Source organism: Caenorhabditis briggsae (genome assembly GCF_000004555.2).
Source record: "Caenorhabditis briggsae complete genome, chrII, whole genome shotgun sequence".
Classification (NCBI taxonomy): domain Eukaryota; kingdom Metazoa; phylum Nematoda; class Chromadorea; order Rhabditida; family Rhabditidae; genus Caenorhabditis; species Caenorhabditis briggsae.
Window position 1 is genome coordinate 14,053,582 of NC_013486.2, and position 15,607 is coordinate 14,069,188.

Here is a 15,607-nt window from a genome sequence, read left to right on the forward strand (position 1 = left end):
AAAAATCGACAAAAAGGAAAAAAATAAGACAAAAATTTTGCGAAAATATTTATTGTTGGGTTACGGTAGCACTCGTTTGCCGGCTGTGTTTTCGAAAATTCTCCTTGTGTGAAAATTCGGCCACAACTCCAATTTTTTGCACAAGAATAATAGTTATGTACTTTTTGTCATCAGACGGTGTAACAAGGGCGCAAAATTCAAAATACAACGATCAGAACTGGCTTAAACTGACTGTAGAATACTGAGAAAATTGCGAAAAATTAGTAACCTGATCTTTCGTTAGGTTGGGTCTTGCAGCGAAATCTAAAAAATATTGGGGGTTTTTTACATTTTTTCAAGCGAAAAACCAAAAGACCGAAAATCACTAAAAACAGCTGAAAACGACTAAAAATAATCCAAAATCCACGAAAAATGGTCCAAAATTCATGAAAAATGACTAAAAATCCATGAAAAATGGCTCAAAATGCATGAAAAATGCCTTCAAAATTCATGAAAAATGGCTCAAAATCCATGAAAAATGGTCCAAAATTCATGAAAAATGGCTCAAAATTCATGAAAAATGGCTTCAAAATTCATGAAGTCGTAGAACACCTTCTGGCGCAACAGATGACGTCACGCAGGTCACCATCTGTCCCACCATTCATTTTGTTGTCTAGCTTCTCTCGTCTCTCTCCTCCTCCAACATGCTAGTGGCAACTCTCTCGTCAGTGTGTGTCCATGACAAAAATGTGTATAGCAGTGCCCCACAGGAGAAAAAAGAAGTGTTCTTGACCACTAGTAGCTACCCTAGGGTCTCTAGTCGGGTCCAATTATTTATGGGTGTTCGGTGGAGCGCACTTGCTGCAGGAACGAGGGAAAATGGAACAGAAGGAGGAGAGAAGGTTTTCAGGAGCTCTCTTAGAGGAGAGAAGAGGGAAAAGAGGGTTAGAGAAAACGAGAAAAAATAGAAAATCTCAATTTCACTTGCTTTTCGTTTTCCATATTTCATTATTTCTCCATTAATTTGCACTTTATAATGTCTTCTTCAGTGTTTGCTTAAACGCGCTCCACTGTACACTTTCTCCAAAAAAAAATCGTAAAATGCTCGTATCATATCTTATCACTTTTTTGCTCTTATCTCTTCACCAAAAGAATCGTCTGACCCAGCCAACCAACCAACCATTCTGCACATTTCACAGCTCATTAGCCTCTTTTTTTCCCATTTTTTCTGGAACATTCCTATCTTTTTGTTCTACAGTACTTTAGGATTAAAAAAATTTTTTTCGCTCTACAATACCCCTCTTCAATCATGGACAAACTACACAAGGGATGGTTCACTGAGTTCTCGCCAGACGATTTGGAAAAGATGAGCAATCCTGATGCTCCCGAAGACTCCTCTTCTAAACTTCTCAAGTCGGATGGGCAGGAGATGGGCGGTGCATGGCCAGGCCAAGCGTTTTCTCTTCAGGTCAAGAAGGTGTTGTTCCATGAGAAGAGCAAGTATCAGGATGTGCTCGTTTTTGAGAGGTAGGGTTTTGTCATGGACGGCTCTCCGGCGGGCGTAGCTAGACCGCTAGTGTTTAAAGGCGCATTACTCGCTTCAAACTCAATATTTTGAATTTGACTGGGTTTTAAATTGAAGCTCTTAAATAGCTCTACGAATCCATAAAAACACTTTATACTTCAAATTTTCCTCGATTAAGCAGAAGCCGTTTACCGTACTGGAGCCCAACCCAACCGTCAACCTTGAGCTCAATTATCTCGGTTCCTGTGAAAGATATAAGAAACCTGTTAACTGATAAAATATTGGTGATATTATGATAAACATTTTATCAGTTGACAGATTTTTTATATCTTTCATAGTAACCGAGATAATTGAGTGCGCGTCATGGGCGGCAGTCCGGCGGGCGCAGCTAGACGCCACAGCCTACATTATTCAAAGGAACAGAACTCGCTTCAAACTGAACATTTGAAATCAAACTAAATTTTAAATTCGAGCTCTTGAGTAGTTCTACAAAATATTGTAAAATACTCAGGAATTTGAATTTTCTTGATTGATCAGGAGGCGGTAAACTGCACATGTCATAGGCAGCCCTCCTATTTGTTAACTTTGAGCTCGATTATTTCGGTTAACATAAGAGATTCAAAATTTGTCGACTAATAAATTCTTTATCATAATAATATCAATTTATATCAATTGACACGTTTTTTATATCTCTCATGGAAACCGAGATAATTGAGCGCGCGTGATAGGCAGCTGGCGCAGCTAACATCCAGTATTTAAAGGCGCATAACTCGCTTCAAACTCAATATTTCAAATTAAACTAAAATGTGAATTGAAGCTTTTAAATAGTTCAACAAAAACTTATGAAACACTTAACATTCTGACAATTACTGTATTAAGCAGGAGACGATAAACTCTGCCTGTCTTAGGCAGCCCACCCTACGCGGATGAGCCGCCTACCAGCTTTGAGCTTAATTATCTCGATTCATATGAGAGATATCAACAATTTATAAACTGTGAAAAAATTGTTGATATTATGATCAACATTTTATCAGTTGACAGATTTTTGATATCTTCTGAAGGAACCGAGATAATTGAGCTCCAACTTGACACGGCGTATAGGGTGGGCATGCACACCGCTTAACCTCAAAAGTCTTATAGCTCACTTCAAACTCAACATTTTCAGACAAATCGAACTGTAAAACGTAGATCTTTTTAAGATTCAAATTTCAGCACTACCTATGGAAACGTGCTAGTTCTAGATGGAATCGTTCAAGCCACCGAACGAGACGAGTTCTCCTACCAGGAAATGTTGGCTCATCTTCCACTGTTTGCTCATCAGAACCCAAAGAAAGTAGGTGTTGCTGATCTCAATTATTTCAGTTCCTTCAAAAGATATCGAGAAACTGTCAACTGATAAAACACTACTCACATTATGATAAAAAATTTATCAGTTGGCAACTTTTTGATATCTCATGTAGGACCAGAGATAATTGAGCTCCACATTACAACTTCAGGTTCTCATCATTGGTGGAGGAGATGGAGGTATTCTCCGTGAGGTTCTGAAGCATGACACCGTCGAAAAAGTGACAATGTGTGAGATTGATGAGATGGTCATTGATGTGGCCAAAAAGTAAGACATAAAGTACAGTGGAGCGCGTTTAACCTCTCCTGTTTTTCAGATTCCTGCCTGGCATGTCTTGCGGATTCTCCCACGAGAAACTGGATCTCTACTGTGGTGACGGTTTCGAATTCTTGAAAAATCACAAGAACGAATTCGATGTTATTATTACTGACAGTTCCGATCCAGTGGGTCCAGCCGAGTCGCTGTTCGGACAGAGTTACTATGAGCTCTTGAGAGATGCTCTTAAGGAGGATGGTATTTTGTCATCGCAAGGTGAGCAAGGGGACATCACTTTAAGCTCAATTATCTTGATTTCTATGAGAGATATCAAAAAGTTATCAACTGATAAATTGTTTATCATAACATCATTATTTTATCAGTTGACAGTTTTTTGATATCTCTGATAAGAACCGAGATAAATTGGCTCAAAATTGACGGTTAAGGAGTAGAGGAAATCGTGTAATAAACTTTTGGGAAGTTTCAACTCCAGTCTGAATGAGTAATATTTCTGGCGACTTTCTAGGCGAGTGTCCCTGGTTGGACCTATCCCTTATCACTACCGTAATCCAAAACTGCCGCCGACTATTCCCGCACGCCAAGTATGCAGTTGGCAGTGTGCCAACTTATACTTCAGGCCTCATGGGATACGTTATATGTGCCAATGATAAGGTGATAAAGTCAACATTAATTGGGTGGCGTGTTCATAGTTTGTAGCTTTTGTAGTTTGTGTTGTGTGGTTTTGTATTGTGTACTAACAATTTCAGGAGAATCCGTATGGCTTCATCTCCCACTGATTGCTCATCTTGTGGCGTTCAACCGGAAAATCTTTCCAACAGTGAACTACGCTCAATCGATCGTCTCTACTTATCCATCAGGAAGCATGGGATACTTGATTTGCGCAAAGAGTGATGTGAGAATATGAGAAATTATGGAAAATTGAGAAAAAAATGGAGAAAGTCCGGAGAGGTTCTCAAAAGAAACATCGTAAAACCTGTAATTTTTAGAAGCGTTTTTTACTTTGAGCTTAATTATCTCAGTTCCTATGAAAGATGTCAAAAAGTGATCAACTGATAAAATATTGCTGATATTGTGATAAATAATTTATTAGTTGACATATTTTTGAAATCTCTTACAGTAACCTAGATAATTGAGCTCAAAGTTGAAAGGCCTTTTATTAGAGGTTTCATGGAAGAATTTGGGAAACTAAAAAATAGGTGAAAAAACTACTAATAATGTTTCGAAATTGACAATTTTAGACCTTTTTTGTGAAAAAAGTTCAGAAAATTTGCTGTTTTGTTGTGAAAGATTTCGCAATATTAACTAACATATTTTTTTGAATTTTTTTTTCTGATTTTTTTGGTTTTTGTGTGTGCTGTGATTGTAAGATGAAGGATTACTGTAGTTTTCTAATTTGTCAAGTGTCTTTGACAGTGTGAGGTTTTCAGATTTTAGAAGTTTTGGGGTTTCTGAATTTCTGAATTCTTGAATTCCTGAATTCCTGAATTTCTGAATTTCTGAACTTCTGAATTTCTGAATTTCTGAATTTCTGAATTTCTGAATTTCTGATTTTCTGATTTTCTGAATTCCTGAAATCCCGAACTCCTGAATTCCTGAATTTCTAAATTCCTGAATTCCTGAATTTCTGAATTTCTGATTTTCTGAATTCCTGAAATCCCTGAACTCCTGAATTTCTGAATTTCTGATTTTCTGAATTCCTAAAATCCCCGAACTCCTGAATTCCTGAATTTCTGGATTTCTGAATTCCTGAATTTCTGAATTCCTGAATTTCTGAATTTCGGAACTTTTGATTTTCTAATTTTTCAAATCTTCCAGACCCGTGACGTCACCACTCCTGCTCGTGTGCTCTCTGATGAACAAGTCAAGAATATGAATCTCAGATTCTATAATTCCGAAGTTCACAAAGCGGCGTTCGTCCTTCCACAGTTCGTCAGAAACGCTCTGGAGAAGAAGAAAGAGTAATAGAAAGATTACTGTAGTTTTCTAAGTTTAAAAAGTGCCTTATTGTCTTTTGGGTTACTGTAGTTCTTTGGGTTACTGTAGCTCCAATTGTTTTCGAAATGATAAATCGCTTAATAAATAGTTACTTTTGAGCTTTGAATTTTTAATTTCAGAATTTTGGAATTTTGAAATTTGGGTTACTGTAGTTCCAAGTTTTTGGAAGGAGTAAAAAATCAATTTAAAAAACACATGAAACTTTATTCGAAGCACAATCAAATAAAAATAAGCATAAGCAATCATCAGTCACAGGCATAAAAGATACGATCGTCAAAGAGGGAGGGGATGAGTCGTCGCTGTTCCGTCTGGAATCTGAAGTTGGTTTAGTTGATGGATTCTTAGGATTTTCAGAATGTTAAAGACTCTTCGATTCTAGAGTTTTAAATTTTTTTGAGTTTTTCAAAGGGATCTCAAAGTGTTTTCGGGGATTTCAAGATTTTAAAAGTTTCAGAACGTTGCAGGATTCTCAGGTATAGATTAAATTCTGAATTTCTGAACCCCAAAATCCTCAAAAAATCCCAAAATTCACCTTATTCTTCCCCTGCTTGGTCAAATAGGGGGTCTGATTCGAGACGGGCGGACGAGCTGAAACAGAATCGAAGATCCTGGTGTGGACGATTTGACGGTGGCAGGTGTAGTACGAATAGTCGGCATATTTTTCTTGTCTTCTGGAGGTGTCGGCTGGAAATTTAGAAATTCAGAAAATCGAAACTTTCAGAAAGTTCAAAAAATCAAATTTTGAATGTTTTGGACTGAATATTCGGTTTTCAAGGATTCTGAATTGTCTTTCATGAAGAATTTCCAAAAATCTAACATCCTGAATTTCTGAACGTGTGAAATTCCGAAATTTTGAAATTTCAACGCAATCTGAAAATCCAAAAAACTCAATGGATCTAATAAACTTGAAAAGTAAAAAATTCGAAAGTGTACCCTTGGATTACTGTAGTTTTTACCACTATAATCAATGTAGTTAGACAGAGTTACTGTAGTTTGTCTACAGTATCCCTACAGTACCCCTACAAACCTCCATTCCCTCCTTGGCCGCCTTCAGAATGGCAGAAACTTGTTGAGTGATTTCATCATCATTCCAACCGGTCAACATCTTCACATTGGCCCGATTTCTGGCGTTGATGGTTTGCAGTTCGGTGCTGACGATCTCGTTGAGCACATGATTCTCCACTTCGATGACGTCACTTCCTCTTGGAGCTTTCACAGACACCTCACAGATTTCTCCTGGCGATTTTCGCTTCAGAAAGTATCGGACGCGTTCTACTGAAAAGAAGGTTCCTAGATTCCTAGATTCCCAGATTCCTAGTTTCCTGAAATCCCAAGAATCCCAAAACTTAAGAATCTCAGTATCTTATCCGAAATTCAAACTCACGCTGAGTGGTTGCGATTGGGATATCTCCCATTCCTTGATGGCTCATCCTTAAGGGTCTTAACAGGAACAAGTTACGGTATAAGGGATACGGTAGATTGAGGTTGATAGGAAAAAGATTGAGACTGATTAGCCGTCGTCCCCGCCTAGTGATCGAACATAGTCGGTGGGGACGTGGCAAGCAGGTGACCGTTTCTCTGGTAACTTATTTATTTTTTAGTTCGAGTTCACGGGATTAAAAAAAAATAATTAGCGTGAATTCTAAATTTTCTTGTGAAAAAAGGAGAGTTTCAAGGAGAATTTTAAGGACCTATTTCAATAAAGCATCAATAATTCAGAAGTTTTTTTGTAGTTATAAAATTAGCGTATTTGCTCTGAACGGTGCCGAGCCTATACGTGCGTTTTAAGCTCAATTATCTCGGTTTATTTAAAGATATCAAAAAGTGGTCAACTTATAAAATATTTTTCTTACAATGATAATCATTTTATCAGTTGACAGATTTTTGGTATCTTTAAAAAAAGCCCGAGATAATTGAGCTTAAAGTGCACGGTCTGGCTTTTTTTGCAATTTAAACTTCTTATTTTTCTAATAAAACTTCGTTTCTTTCAAATATATGAAATCATCAAAAGATGATAATGATTTCATATTTCTCTGTTACTTCAAAAGATATTAAAAATTGATCAACTGATAAAATATTTCTGAAATTATAATTAATAATTTACCTGTCGACAGATTTTTGATATATTTTACAGGAAATGTAGACGGTTTGATGAGCATTCGCATCATGTCATCCGCAAAATACTTTCTAATCAATTAAAGGTGGGGGGACAGGAGATTTTTCGTAGTTTTTTTGTAGCTAGGGTATGCATTCTACCGTGACGGTGTACAACGCTTAATGTCACTCTGCGTACAGCTGTCGTCCTCGCCTTTATGTATGCAATCGGGCGTGCGCTTTCTCTTTGCCCGCGTGGCTCAGTCGGTTGCGGCGCCGCATCCTCAATCATCGCCCTCACAAGTTCAACTCCTCGAGGGGCATCTTTGAACGGAATTTCGAGAACATTATTTTTTTCATGTCCCCCAACCTTTAAAATCCTTTAAACCTTTTGGATAAAGTCCTAACACCGTCTCCTTCTTCGATTCAACCCGCTAAAAATGATAATTTCAGATCAAATTACAGCTTTCGTCCCTTCAAACTATCCGTTTTCCTCCATTCATACACTGTCTCGGTCTCTGCGCAAAATGACGACATTTAAATTTTCTTTAATTTTATGACTAATTTGTTAAAGGGCATTTCGTTACAATTAAATCCCACATTAATCACTTATTGTAACCCCAATTTTAACGACTTTGTCATTTAAAAAATGTTCAACGCTGCCAAAGTACAACATCCTTAGTCCAAATGATGTGACCTTCTCGCTTCTTCTTCTTCTGCTTGGTCGTCTCTCTTGTCTGTACAGTCTCTCATACTTATACTCTTCTGTTTGTTTTCCAAAGAAAGGCGCGAATTGGTAATTTGAATTGGTTCGGGCTAGTTTCCTATAGATTCTCAGCATCCGTTCACATATCATGTGCTCGTTTTGCTTTGCTCCAATAACATCATATACTATATGTGTCCTTTGAACCAGTTTATCTCGATTCCTGTGAAAGATGTCAAAACGGTGTCAACTGATAAAATATTTATCATAATATCAGAAATACCTTGCTTGTTGACCACTATTTGATATTTCTCACTCGGAACAAGACAAAACGGCTTAAATATAGTGTACACTAGCTCAGCTCTTCTATATCGGACTCTCTTACTCACCCATCATTCCTTGGGATATGAAACATACGCGAATGCGTTGCGCAGGCGTCTTCTCGCACTTTCTCGTGAACGTGTGTGTGTATGTATCATATTCTTTCTCTGCGCACTCTTCTTCTCACACGAACTCTCGCTTTTTTTGTTTTTTATCGACTTTTAGTGTATGGAAATAATCTTGTTCGTTTCGTCTAGCTGAGGGTATTCCAGAAACTTCAACTGCACGTCTTCAATATGCAACGTCCGGAATATGTTGTTCCGTCTATTTATGGTAAGCATTGTAAGGTGACTCCCCGTCAACAATACCGGTCAATAAGATATACAACAACGTGTTTTTCAGTTGATTTTGACCACTTTCAGGAGTCTGGAGCTCGGCTGTCAAGTTTCCAATTACTTTGGAAATTTTGGAGGGTGTTCAACAGACCTATACTGAAAACTCTGCATTCACAGAACTTTTTGAAAATCTCAAATTTTTCAGCTATGTGTCGATTTTTGAAAGACGCCTGTTTTTTTTTTCAGATTCGAATCGGCGTGGATCATCTGGCTCTCGGATGGTGTCTTCGAGGACGTTTGGATCCCGTCGTTGGGCGGATCGTCAGAGGCGACCAGCCGACGGATCATCCAGTGGACCAGCATCTGGCAGAGCCCCTAAATTTTGTGAGTTTTCATTCTACGGGATACTGTCGTCTGTCGGCTTGGCAAATTTTCCAAGATGCGGGAGATTTCATTAGTCCAAGTCTTGCCTAATCTTGGGGACATTCAGCTGTTGACTCTTTATATTGGATTCTTTCAGGCTCGAGCATTCCGCCACCCCGGCTCATCATAGCTCCAAAGCTGTCCACTGCTCCTACTGGACCAACGCCAGAAGCAGTATCTGCTTCAAACGTTCTGTGGAACCGTCTGAACACTGGTACGCCGTTTGACCTGAAGGTTTATAAGAAGCTTCAATTTGAACCTCATTTCAGAAAAGCGGACCAGTGAGCCCCTTCTTCCGACGCCGACTTCAAAGACCCCGATCCAGGAAAATTTTGGATTCCGCGGAGGTATGGGGACTTTTAGAATTTACAAAGTTGTATACTTTTAGGATATCCGGAGAAATGCCGAAGACCAGAGCTGGAAAAAGACGAGGAATGGAAGTTTCTCTATGAGAAACCGTTGGAAGGTAGGTCAAAAAATATATAAGGAAAAAATTCTGCCTAGGCAATGAGCAACAGAAGAATCCAGAGGAAAAAGGCCCACAGGTCAAGGAACAAGTCGAAGCAGGTTCTCAACACCACAGAAGTAAGGCTTACTGTATTTGCACTAATAGAATCCCACTCTATACATGCGTTTTGTACTCAATTATACTTGTTCCTATGAATGATGTCAAAAATCTGTCAACTGATAAAATATTTGTAATAATAAGATAAATAGTTTATCAGTTGACCACTTTTTTATATCTGTCACAGGAACCGAGATAATTGATCTCAAATTCCACTTATGGGGTGGGCTTCTGATCATCATTCTTATCTTCCTTAGATTTTAAACGCTTCACACGTCTGTCCGTCTTAATGTCTGTCTGTCAACTTTTGAAAAACTTAAAAATTAAATATAGATTTACGTGACTCATTCAGAAAAAGGGAAGAGCGAAGCTACGAACCAGTAAAAAACTAGATTGAATCGCGCCGAAGGCGCACCAGCTTGCTGGTAAATTATAAACTTTTAGAACTTTAGAATTGACGTGACATTTAAAAAGTGAGAAGCGAAGCGACAAACAGTAAAATAAATAGGTTAAATCGCTCCGAAGGCGCACCAGCCAGGTGTTTTCGGCAAACAGGCTGGTAGAACAAATACGGTAACTTGAAATAAGCTTCATCCCAGTTTGGCACATTTCAGATTTAGCTGCTCCAGCTCCATCCAAACAACCAGCCAAGGTGCTTGGCCCAATCATCGACCTGACTGGGGATTCGGACGACGAGGAGCCGAGTGCAGAAGATGGTAATTTGGATATTTTCATTTCAAATATTTTTTATTTTTATATATTTTGGCTTTTCAGAGGAAGCGCTGGCTAGAATTGAAAGGCGTGTTCGAGGTAAGATCAAAATTATTCTGCGAACAATAATGATGAATCGCTTTCAGAGGAGAGCAGGAGATTGGAACGAAGAAGACGCCGAGCTGCTGCGGATGCTACATCTCATAAGCCAGAATGAGCATCGATCAGGAGTCACTAAGCAGTTCCCACTGATTCCTAACCCCCATTTTTATAGTTCCAGAAGAGTGTTTAATGATTTTATCTACAAAATAAGCATATCGCTTTCAACCTATTTTACTTTTTAATCTTCAATGGTCTCTTGACCATGATCTATTTTTTTCTTGGTTTTCGTGCTAATCCATTGATTTAATTTCAATTTTCAGGTTTTTTAATGAATGTACCGCAATCATTATAATCTGGACGTCTGGACGCACCCCATCCCTCTCATCTTTCTCGTCGAGCCAACAAATGGAACGATTCAAGCCGTCCTCCAGCTGCTCCTTGGCATGTCAGGGCTCCCGAATCTTCGAGATCCTCCCAAGGTCAGTTATTCAATTTTTCAAATGACTTCGATTATTTGTTCCAGTTTCGTCCGATCCTTCAAGATGCCATTCTTCGGACGGGCATTCTCAAATCCGTCAAGACAGCCAAGTTGGATATTATAGAAATCGATCCAGAGGTTCTTCAACTGGATCTAGAAATCGAACTTTCGGAAGACCTACAGGTACGCACTACCAATCTAACAAAGAGGTACAAACTGGAGGCACTTGGGGTACGGTCATTCTCATATTCAAATACCGTAAACACTCTCGAAGACCTCCCGAACCACCAACTTTGAGCCAATCTATCTCGATTCCTTTGGAAGATGTCGAAAAAGTCGTAAACTGATAAACTATTGATGATAATCACAAACGTTTTATCAGTTCACACATATTTGATATCTTGCATAGGATTCCTTTTATTTTGGTTTGAAAGTAGTAAATATTTTGTTTTCAGAACGCCTCCTATCTCGTGAGTCTACCAACGCCCATCACCAGCCTCCGTGTTCAAAGAATCGATCCGTATTTCCTGATTTTTCTGAGATGATGGACTCGGCGACTTCGGATCTTCCATCTTCAACTCCCCCACCAATGGTATCAATCAAAACCGTGATGATGACAGAGAAGGAGCAAAAAGATCGGTTGCTGGACACGGAACGTGTCGCCGAGGTTGAGGAAATGCAACGAGAAGTTGGCAAAACAGATCCTGCACTTCCAACAACTCCATCTCAGCAAGCTACATCTCCAAATCCACACCGTACTTCCAAGTCCGTAAAAATAGAGCCGATGGACGAAGCCGAAAATGACGAAGCACAACTCTTGAGAAAAATGCAACGCTTTTGTAAGTTTCTGGCTCAACATGATAATAATAACCTTTAATTCCAGTTCCAGAACGTGTCGCTGAGATTACGAAAATGCAAAGAGAAGTAATGGAAGTAATGAAGAGTTCAGGATTTGATGAAATGGACACTGCGGGACGATTCTCTGCTCCACATAACCCAAAAGGTCCTGCATTTGCCACTTGTCGAGATCCGTTGATATCCATAAAACAGGAGCCAGTAGCCGAACCAGTGACGGAGGAAGACCAAGAAACTCGACTCTTGGAAAAAATGCGGTCCTGCTGTAAGATTTCTGATTGGACAAAGGCTGTATCATGACCAGCCGCGGCCGGCCTTCTTTAGACACAGTCTTGGATTTCAAGTTGTCCTCAATTCCAGGTCCCGCTCGAGTTGAGGAGATTATGAGGATGCAACGAGAGAATCGAGAAAGAAAGGAAGCAATAGAGGTACAGAAGGTTTCAGGATGTGGAGCCCTGGCGCGGAATTCCGGCGATCAGGAAATGAACAAGTTGTCCGGACAAAGTCTCCTGGACCCAAACAAGGAAGGCACAATGCTGAGTCGGTCATCAAGAATACACTCGGAGCGATGTGATAGAAGGCCGAGATACGCGATTTCTCCTCCGAGGACACAGAAGGAAGTGGAGAGAAGCAGGATCAGCTTCCGTGGTGAGTACATATTACTGCAGACACCCTGAACTAGTGTTTTCCTTTCAGAGCGTCGACGAGAGTCGTATCATCGGGATCGTCGGGAGGCTAGAGGATCGAGCCAGTACAGCAGGGATCGGTCCACACAGACCAGAAGAAACAAGTCATTCGAAAACTCCTCAAAGAGTTCAAGAAAAATAACGGTGAGGGTTTTTTTTCAAAGATATGAGGACAATCATGTTTTACATCATTTAGATGACATCGGAAGAACAAGAAAAGCGATACGAGAAATCGAAGAAGACGTTGTTGCCTGAACGACAATGCTAGATCGAGATATACAGTACCGGTCAATAGTTGATTTTCAGCCATTTTGATCATTTTCAGGAGTCTGAAGCTCGATTTTTAAGTTTCCAATCATTTTGAAAATTTTGGAGGGTATGAAACGGACCTAGATTGAAAAATTTGCATCCACAGAATTTTTTGAAAGTTCCTAATTTTTCAGCGCATTGCCAGACATCTGTTTTTCTAGGTTTTCAGTAATGAACAGGTCAAAAAGGGTGTCTTTCAGAAATTGACAAATAGCTGAAAAACTAGGAATTTTCGGCTCTTTCCGGGAAGAGCGGTCCCAACGCAGGACCGCTGGTCCAATCATTGGATCGCCGGTCCCAACGAACTTCGACAACGGTCCCAACAGTACGATAACGGTCCTAAGACCAGGCTTGCTTGAAACCTCTTTTTCAGAAAATCGGATATTCGATTTTACCCATTTCTTTTTTCGAAAATCTCAATTCATTTTTTAAAGTTGAGATAAAGTCAATATCATTTTAAACGAACGCATTTTGGTGCCATGTTTGTTAGGCAACCGAAATTTCAAAATTTGTGTTATTTTTCGAGTGAAAATTCTCATAGAAAAAAGCGCTGACATTTTCAATTATCACCAAAATTCTCAATTTTGTAGCTGAAATATTTTTCTCAATTTTTCGAGTCAGCCTGGTTGGGACCGTTGTCGTACCGTTGGGACCGTTCTTGGAAATTTGGGACCGCTTTCAGTACGTTGGGACCGTTTTCGAAATTCTTGGAACCGGTGGTCCGAAGATGGGACCGTTCTTCACGGAGAGGGCCGAATTTTCCAGAAATTCGGTATGTGCGAAATTTTCAATCTAGTTCTGTTTCACACCCTTTTAAAATTTTTCAAAGTGATCAGAACCTTGACATCCGAGCTCCAACCTCTTGAAAATAGTAAAAATAGCTGAAAATAAACTGAAAAATTTTTTCCTTGTGTATTTTATTGACCACTACTATAGACGATGTTATATTTTTGTGCATTTTAAGTTTTCACATTTTCGTTTTTTACCTCTTTACTTTGTTGTTGTTTTTTTTTTACTTTTAAGTATAAACATTTCTTAATTTTTTAAAAGTTTTCAAACATTACACCCAAAATTTTCAGTTTTCCCAAAATCTACATATCCCACTCAATGAAAAATCTGATTTTCGTTTTAACTTCTTAAGTTTGATCTACCCAAAAAAAATTTTCCCACAGAATCCAAGTTTTATTTTTAAATTTTGATCTATTCAAACTGCGATAATCTGCCAAAAATCGATTTTATCGTTTTGTCGTAATTGTTTCCTTTTCTTTAAAAGTCTTCTTTTGCTTCATATACTTTTTTTGCTTCAATGAGTGCTCTTTGAGCTCAATTATAACAGCTACTGTAAAAGATATCAGAAATCTGCCGATTGATAAAATATTGATGGTATCATGATACTCATTTTGTCAGTTGACCGTTTTTTGATATCTTTCACAGGAAATGAGATAATTGAGCTCAAAGTTGAGAGTTTGGGTGGGATTCTCATTGAGCAAGCACAGTATTTTAGTCTGTTTTTGGTGTTTTAGAGTACTGTAGTTACACTTTTTTTCTGAAGACGTCTCTTAAACCTCAATTATTTATATTTACAGATGCCATTAACCAACACCGACCAAGTCTTGGATCGTGTCCGAATTCGTCTTGTCCAGCTGATCGCCTCACTTCCAGCGTCCGCTGATGGATAGTGAGTTTTTTTGCTGGAATTTTTTTAATTTCTAGGATTCCACAGATTCACTGATCTGTAGAATTCTAAATTTGCAGATTTCTAGGATCCTGGATTTCTAGCTTCCTGGAATCTGGAATCTTGGATTCTTGGATTCTTGGATTCTAGGATCCTGGATTTCTAGCTTCCTGGAATCTGGAATCTTGGATTCTTGGATTCTTGGATTCTAGGATCCTGGAGTTCTAGCTTCCTGGAATCTGGAATCTTGGATTCTTGGATTCTTGGATTCTTGGATTCTTGGATTCTTGGATTCTTGGATTCTTGGATTCTTGGATTCTTGGATTCTTGGATTCTTGGATTCTTGGATTCTTGGATTCTTGGATTCTTGGATTCTTGGATTCTTGGATTCTTGGATTCTTGGATTCTTGGAATCTTGGATTCTGACTTTGAGGTTAATAGGTTTTTGGATTTTAATATTTTTGGGTTATGGTTTCTGGACTCTGGATTTTTTTAATTTTCAGACTTTTTACCTCCTCGAGCCATAAAATTAGTATTTCCAGCCTCATCCCACTTCGCCACCAAATCCAACAAGCTCTCATGACCCAACAACACCACCAACATCTTCAAGTGCAACAAATGCACCATATTCAACACCTGCAACAGGCATTAATAGGACATACGATGACCATGGGGGTTCCAGTGTACCATATGGTGGACATGGTGCCCATACATCAGATTGAGAAACTTCAGCAGATTCAGCAGTGGCAACAGCACGCTCACGCCCACAGCGGATTCATCGGTCAGCAGCAACAATTGGCATTGTGAGTGTTGGTATTTTGGGATTTTTGGATTCTGGGATGCTTGGATCATTGGATTTCGAGATTTCGAGATTTCTAGATTCTTAGATTCTTAGATTCTTAGATTCTTAGATTCTTAGATTCTTAGATTCTTAGATTCTTAGATTCTTAGATTCTTAGATTCTTAGATTCTTAGATTCTTAGATTCTTAGATTCTTAGATTCTTAGATTCTTAGATTCTTAGATTCTTAGATTCTTAGATTCTTAGATTCTTAGATTCTTAGATTCTTAGATTCTTAGATTCTTAGATTCTTAGATTCTTAGATTCTTAGATTCTTAGATTCTTAGATTCTTAGATTCTTAGATTCTTAGATTCTTAGATTCTTAGATTCTTAGATTCTTAGAGTCTTAGATTCTTAGATTCTTAGATTCTTAGATTCTTAGATTCTTA

At 38.7% G+C, this 15,607-nt stretch overlaps 4 protein-coding genes across 4 annotated transcripts in view; 3 read left to right on the forward strand and 1 right to left on the reverse strand.

Moving 5' to 3' along the window:
* Positions 1 to 1,288: 1,288 nt before the first annotated feature.
* On the forward strand, positions 1,289 to 5,087 carry Cbr-spds-1 (the record flags this gene model as incomplete). Its single annotated transcript, XM_045243005.1, has 6 exons — positions 1,289 to 1,506; positions 2,717 to 2,837; positions 3,001 to 3,116; positions 3,166 to 3,380; positions 3,872 to 4,017; positions 4,941 to 5,087. 6 exons carry the CDS (start codon positions 1,289 to 1,291, stop codon positions 5,085 to 5,087), a joined length of 963 nt encoding a protein of 320 aa, XP_045093601.1.
* A 278-nt stretch (positions 5,088 to 5,365) lies between these two features.
* Positions 5,366 to 6,550, reverse strand: CBG25721 (the record flags this gene model as incomplete). The annotated part of the gene is made up of 3 exons (XM_045243006.1): positions 5,366 to 5,428; positions 6,148 to 6,395; positions 6,505 to 6,550. 3 exons carry the CDS (start codon positions 6,548 to 6,550, stop codon positions 5,366 to 5,368), a joined length of 357 nt encoding a protein of 118 aa, XP_045098731.1.
* Positions 6,551 to 8,851: 2,301 nt separating this feature from the next.
* Positions 8,852 to 10,489, forward strand: CBG25722 (the record flags this gene model as incomplete). Its single annotated transcript, XM_045243007.1, has 7 exons — positions 8,852 to 8,957; positions 9,094 to 9,210; positions 9,266 to 9,343; positions 9,385 to 9,462; positions 10,176 to 10,277; positions 10,336 to 10,371; positions 10,419 to 10,489. 7 exons carry the CDS (start codon positions 8,852 to 8,854, stop codon positions 10,487 to 10,489), a joined length of 588 nt encoding a protein of 195 aa, XP_045098732.1.
* Positions 10,490 to 10,706: 217 nt separating this feature from the next.
* Positions 10,707 to 15,607, forward strand: part of CBG07892 — a gene marked incomplete at both ends in the record, with an annotated part of 6,059 nt that continues 1,158 nt past the window's right edge. Inside the window, 10 exons of the mRNA XM_045243008.1 lie at positions 10,707 to 10,853; positions 10,898 to 11,035; positions 11,308 to 11,322; positions 11,364 to 11,691; positions 11,736 to 11,972; positions 12,068 to 12,355; positions 12,404 to 12,537; positions 13,385 to 13,474; positions 14,289 to 14,380; positions 14,920 to 15,180. Coding sequence (XP_045093602.1) covers positions 10,707 to 10,853; positions 10,898 to 11,035; positions 11,308 to 11,322; positions 11,364 to 11,691; positions 11,736 to 11,972; positions 12,068 to 12,355; positions 12,404 to 12,537; positions 13,385 to 13,474; positions 14,289 to 14,380; positions 14,920 to 15,180 — 1,730 coding nt within the window. The remainder of the gene's footprint in view (positions 10,854 to 10,897; positions 11,036 to 11,307; positions 11,323 to 11,363; positions 11,692 to 11,735; positions 11,973 to 12,067; positions 12,356 to 12,403; positions 12,538 to 13,384; positions 13,475 to 14,288; positions 14,381 to 14,919; positions 15,181 to 15,607) is intronic.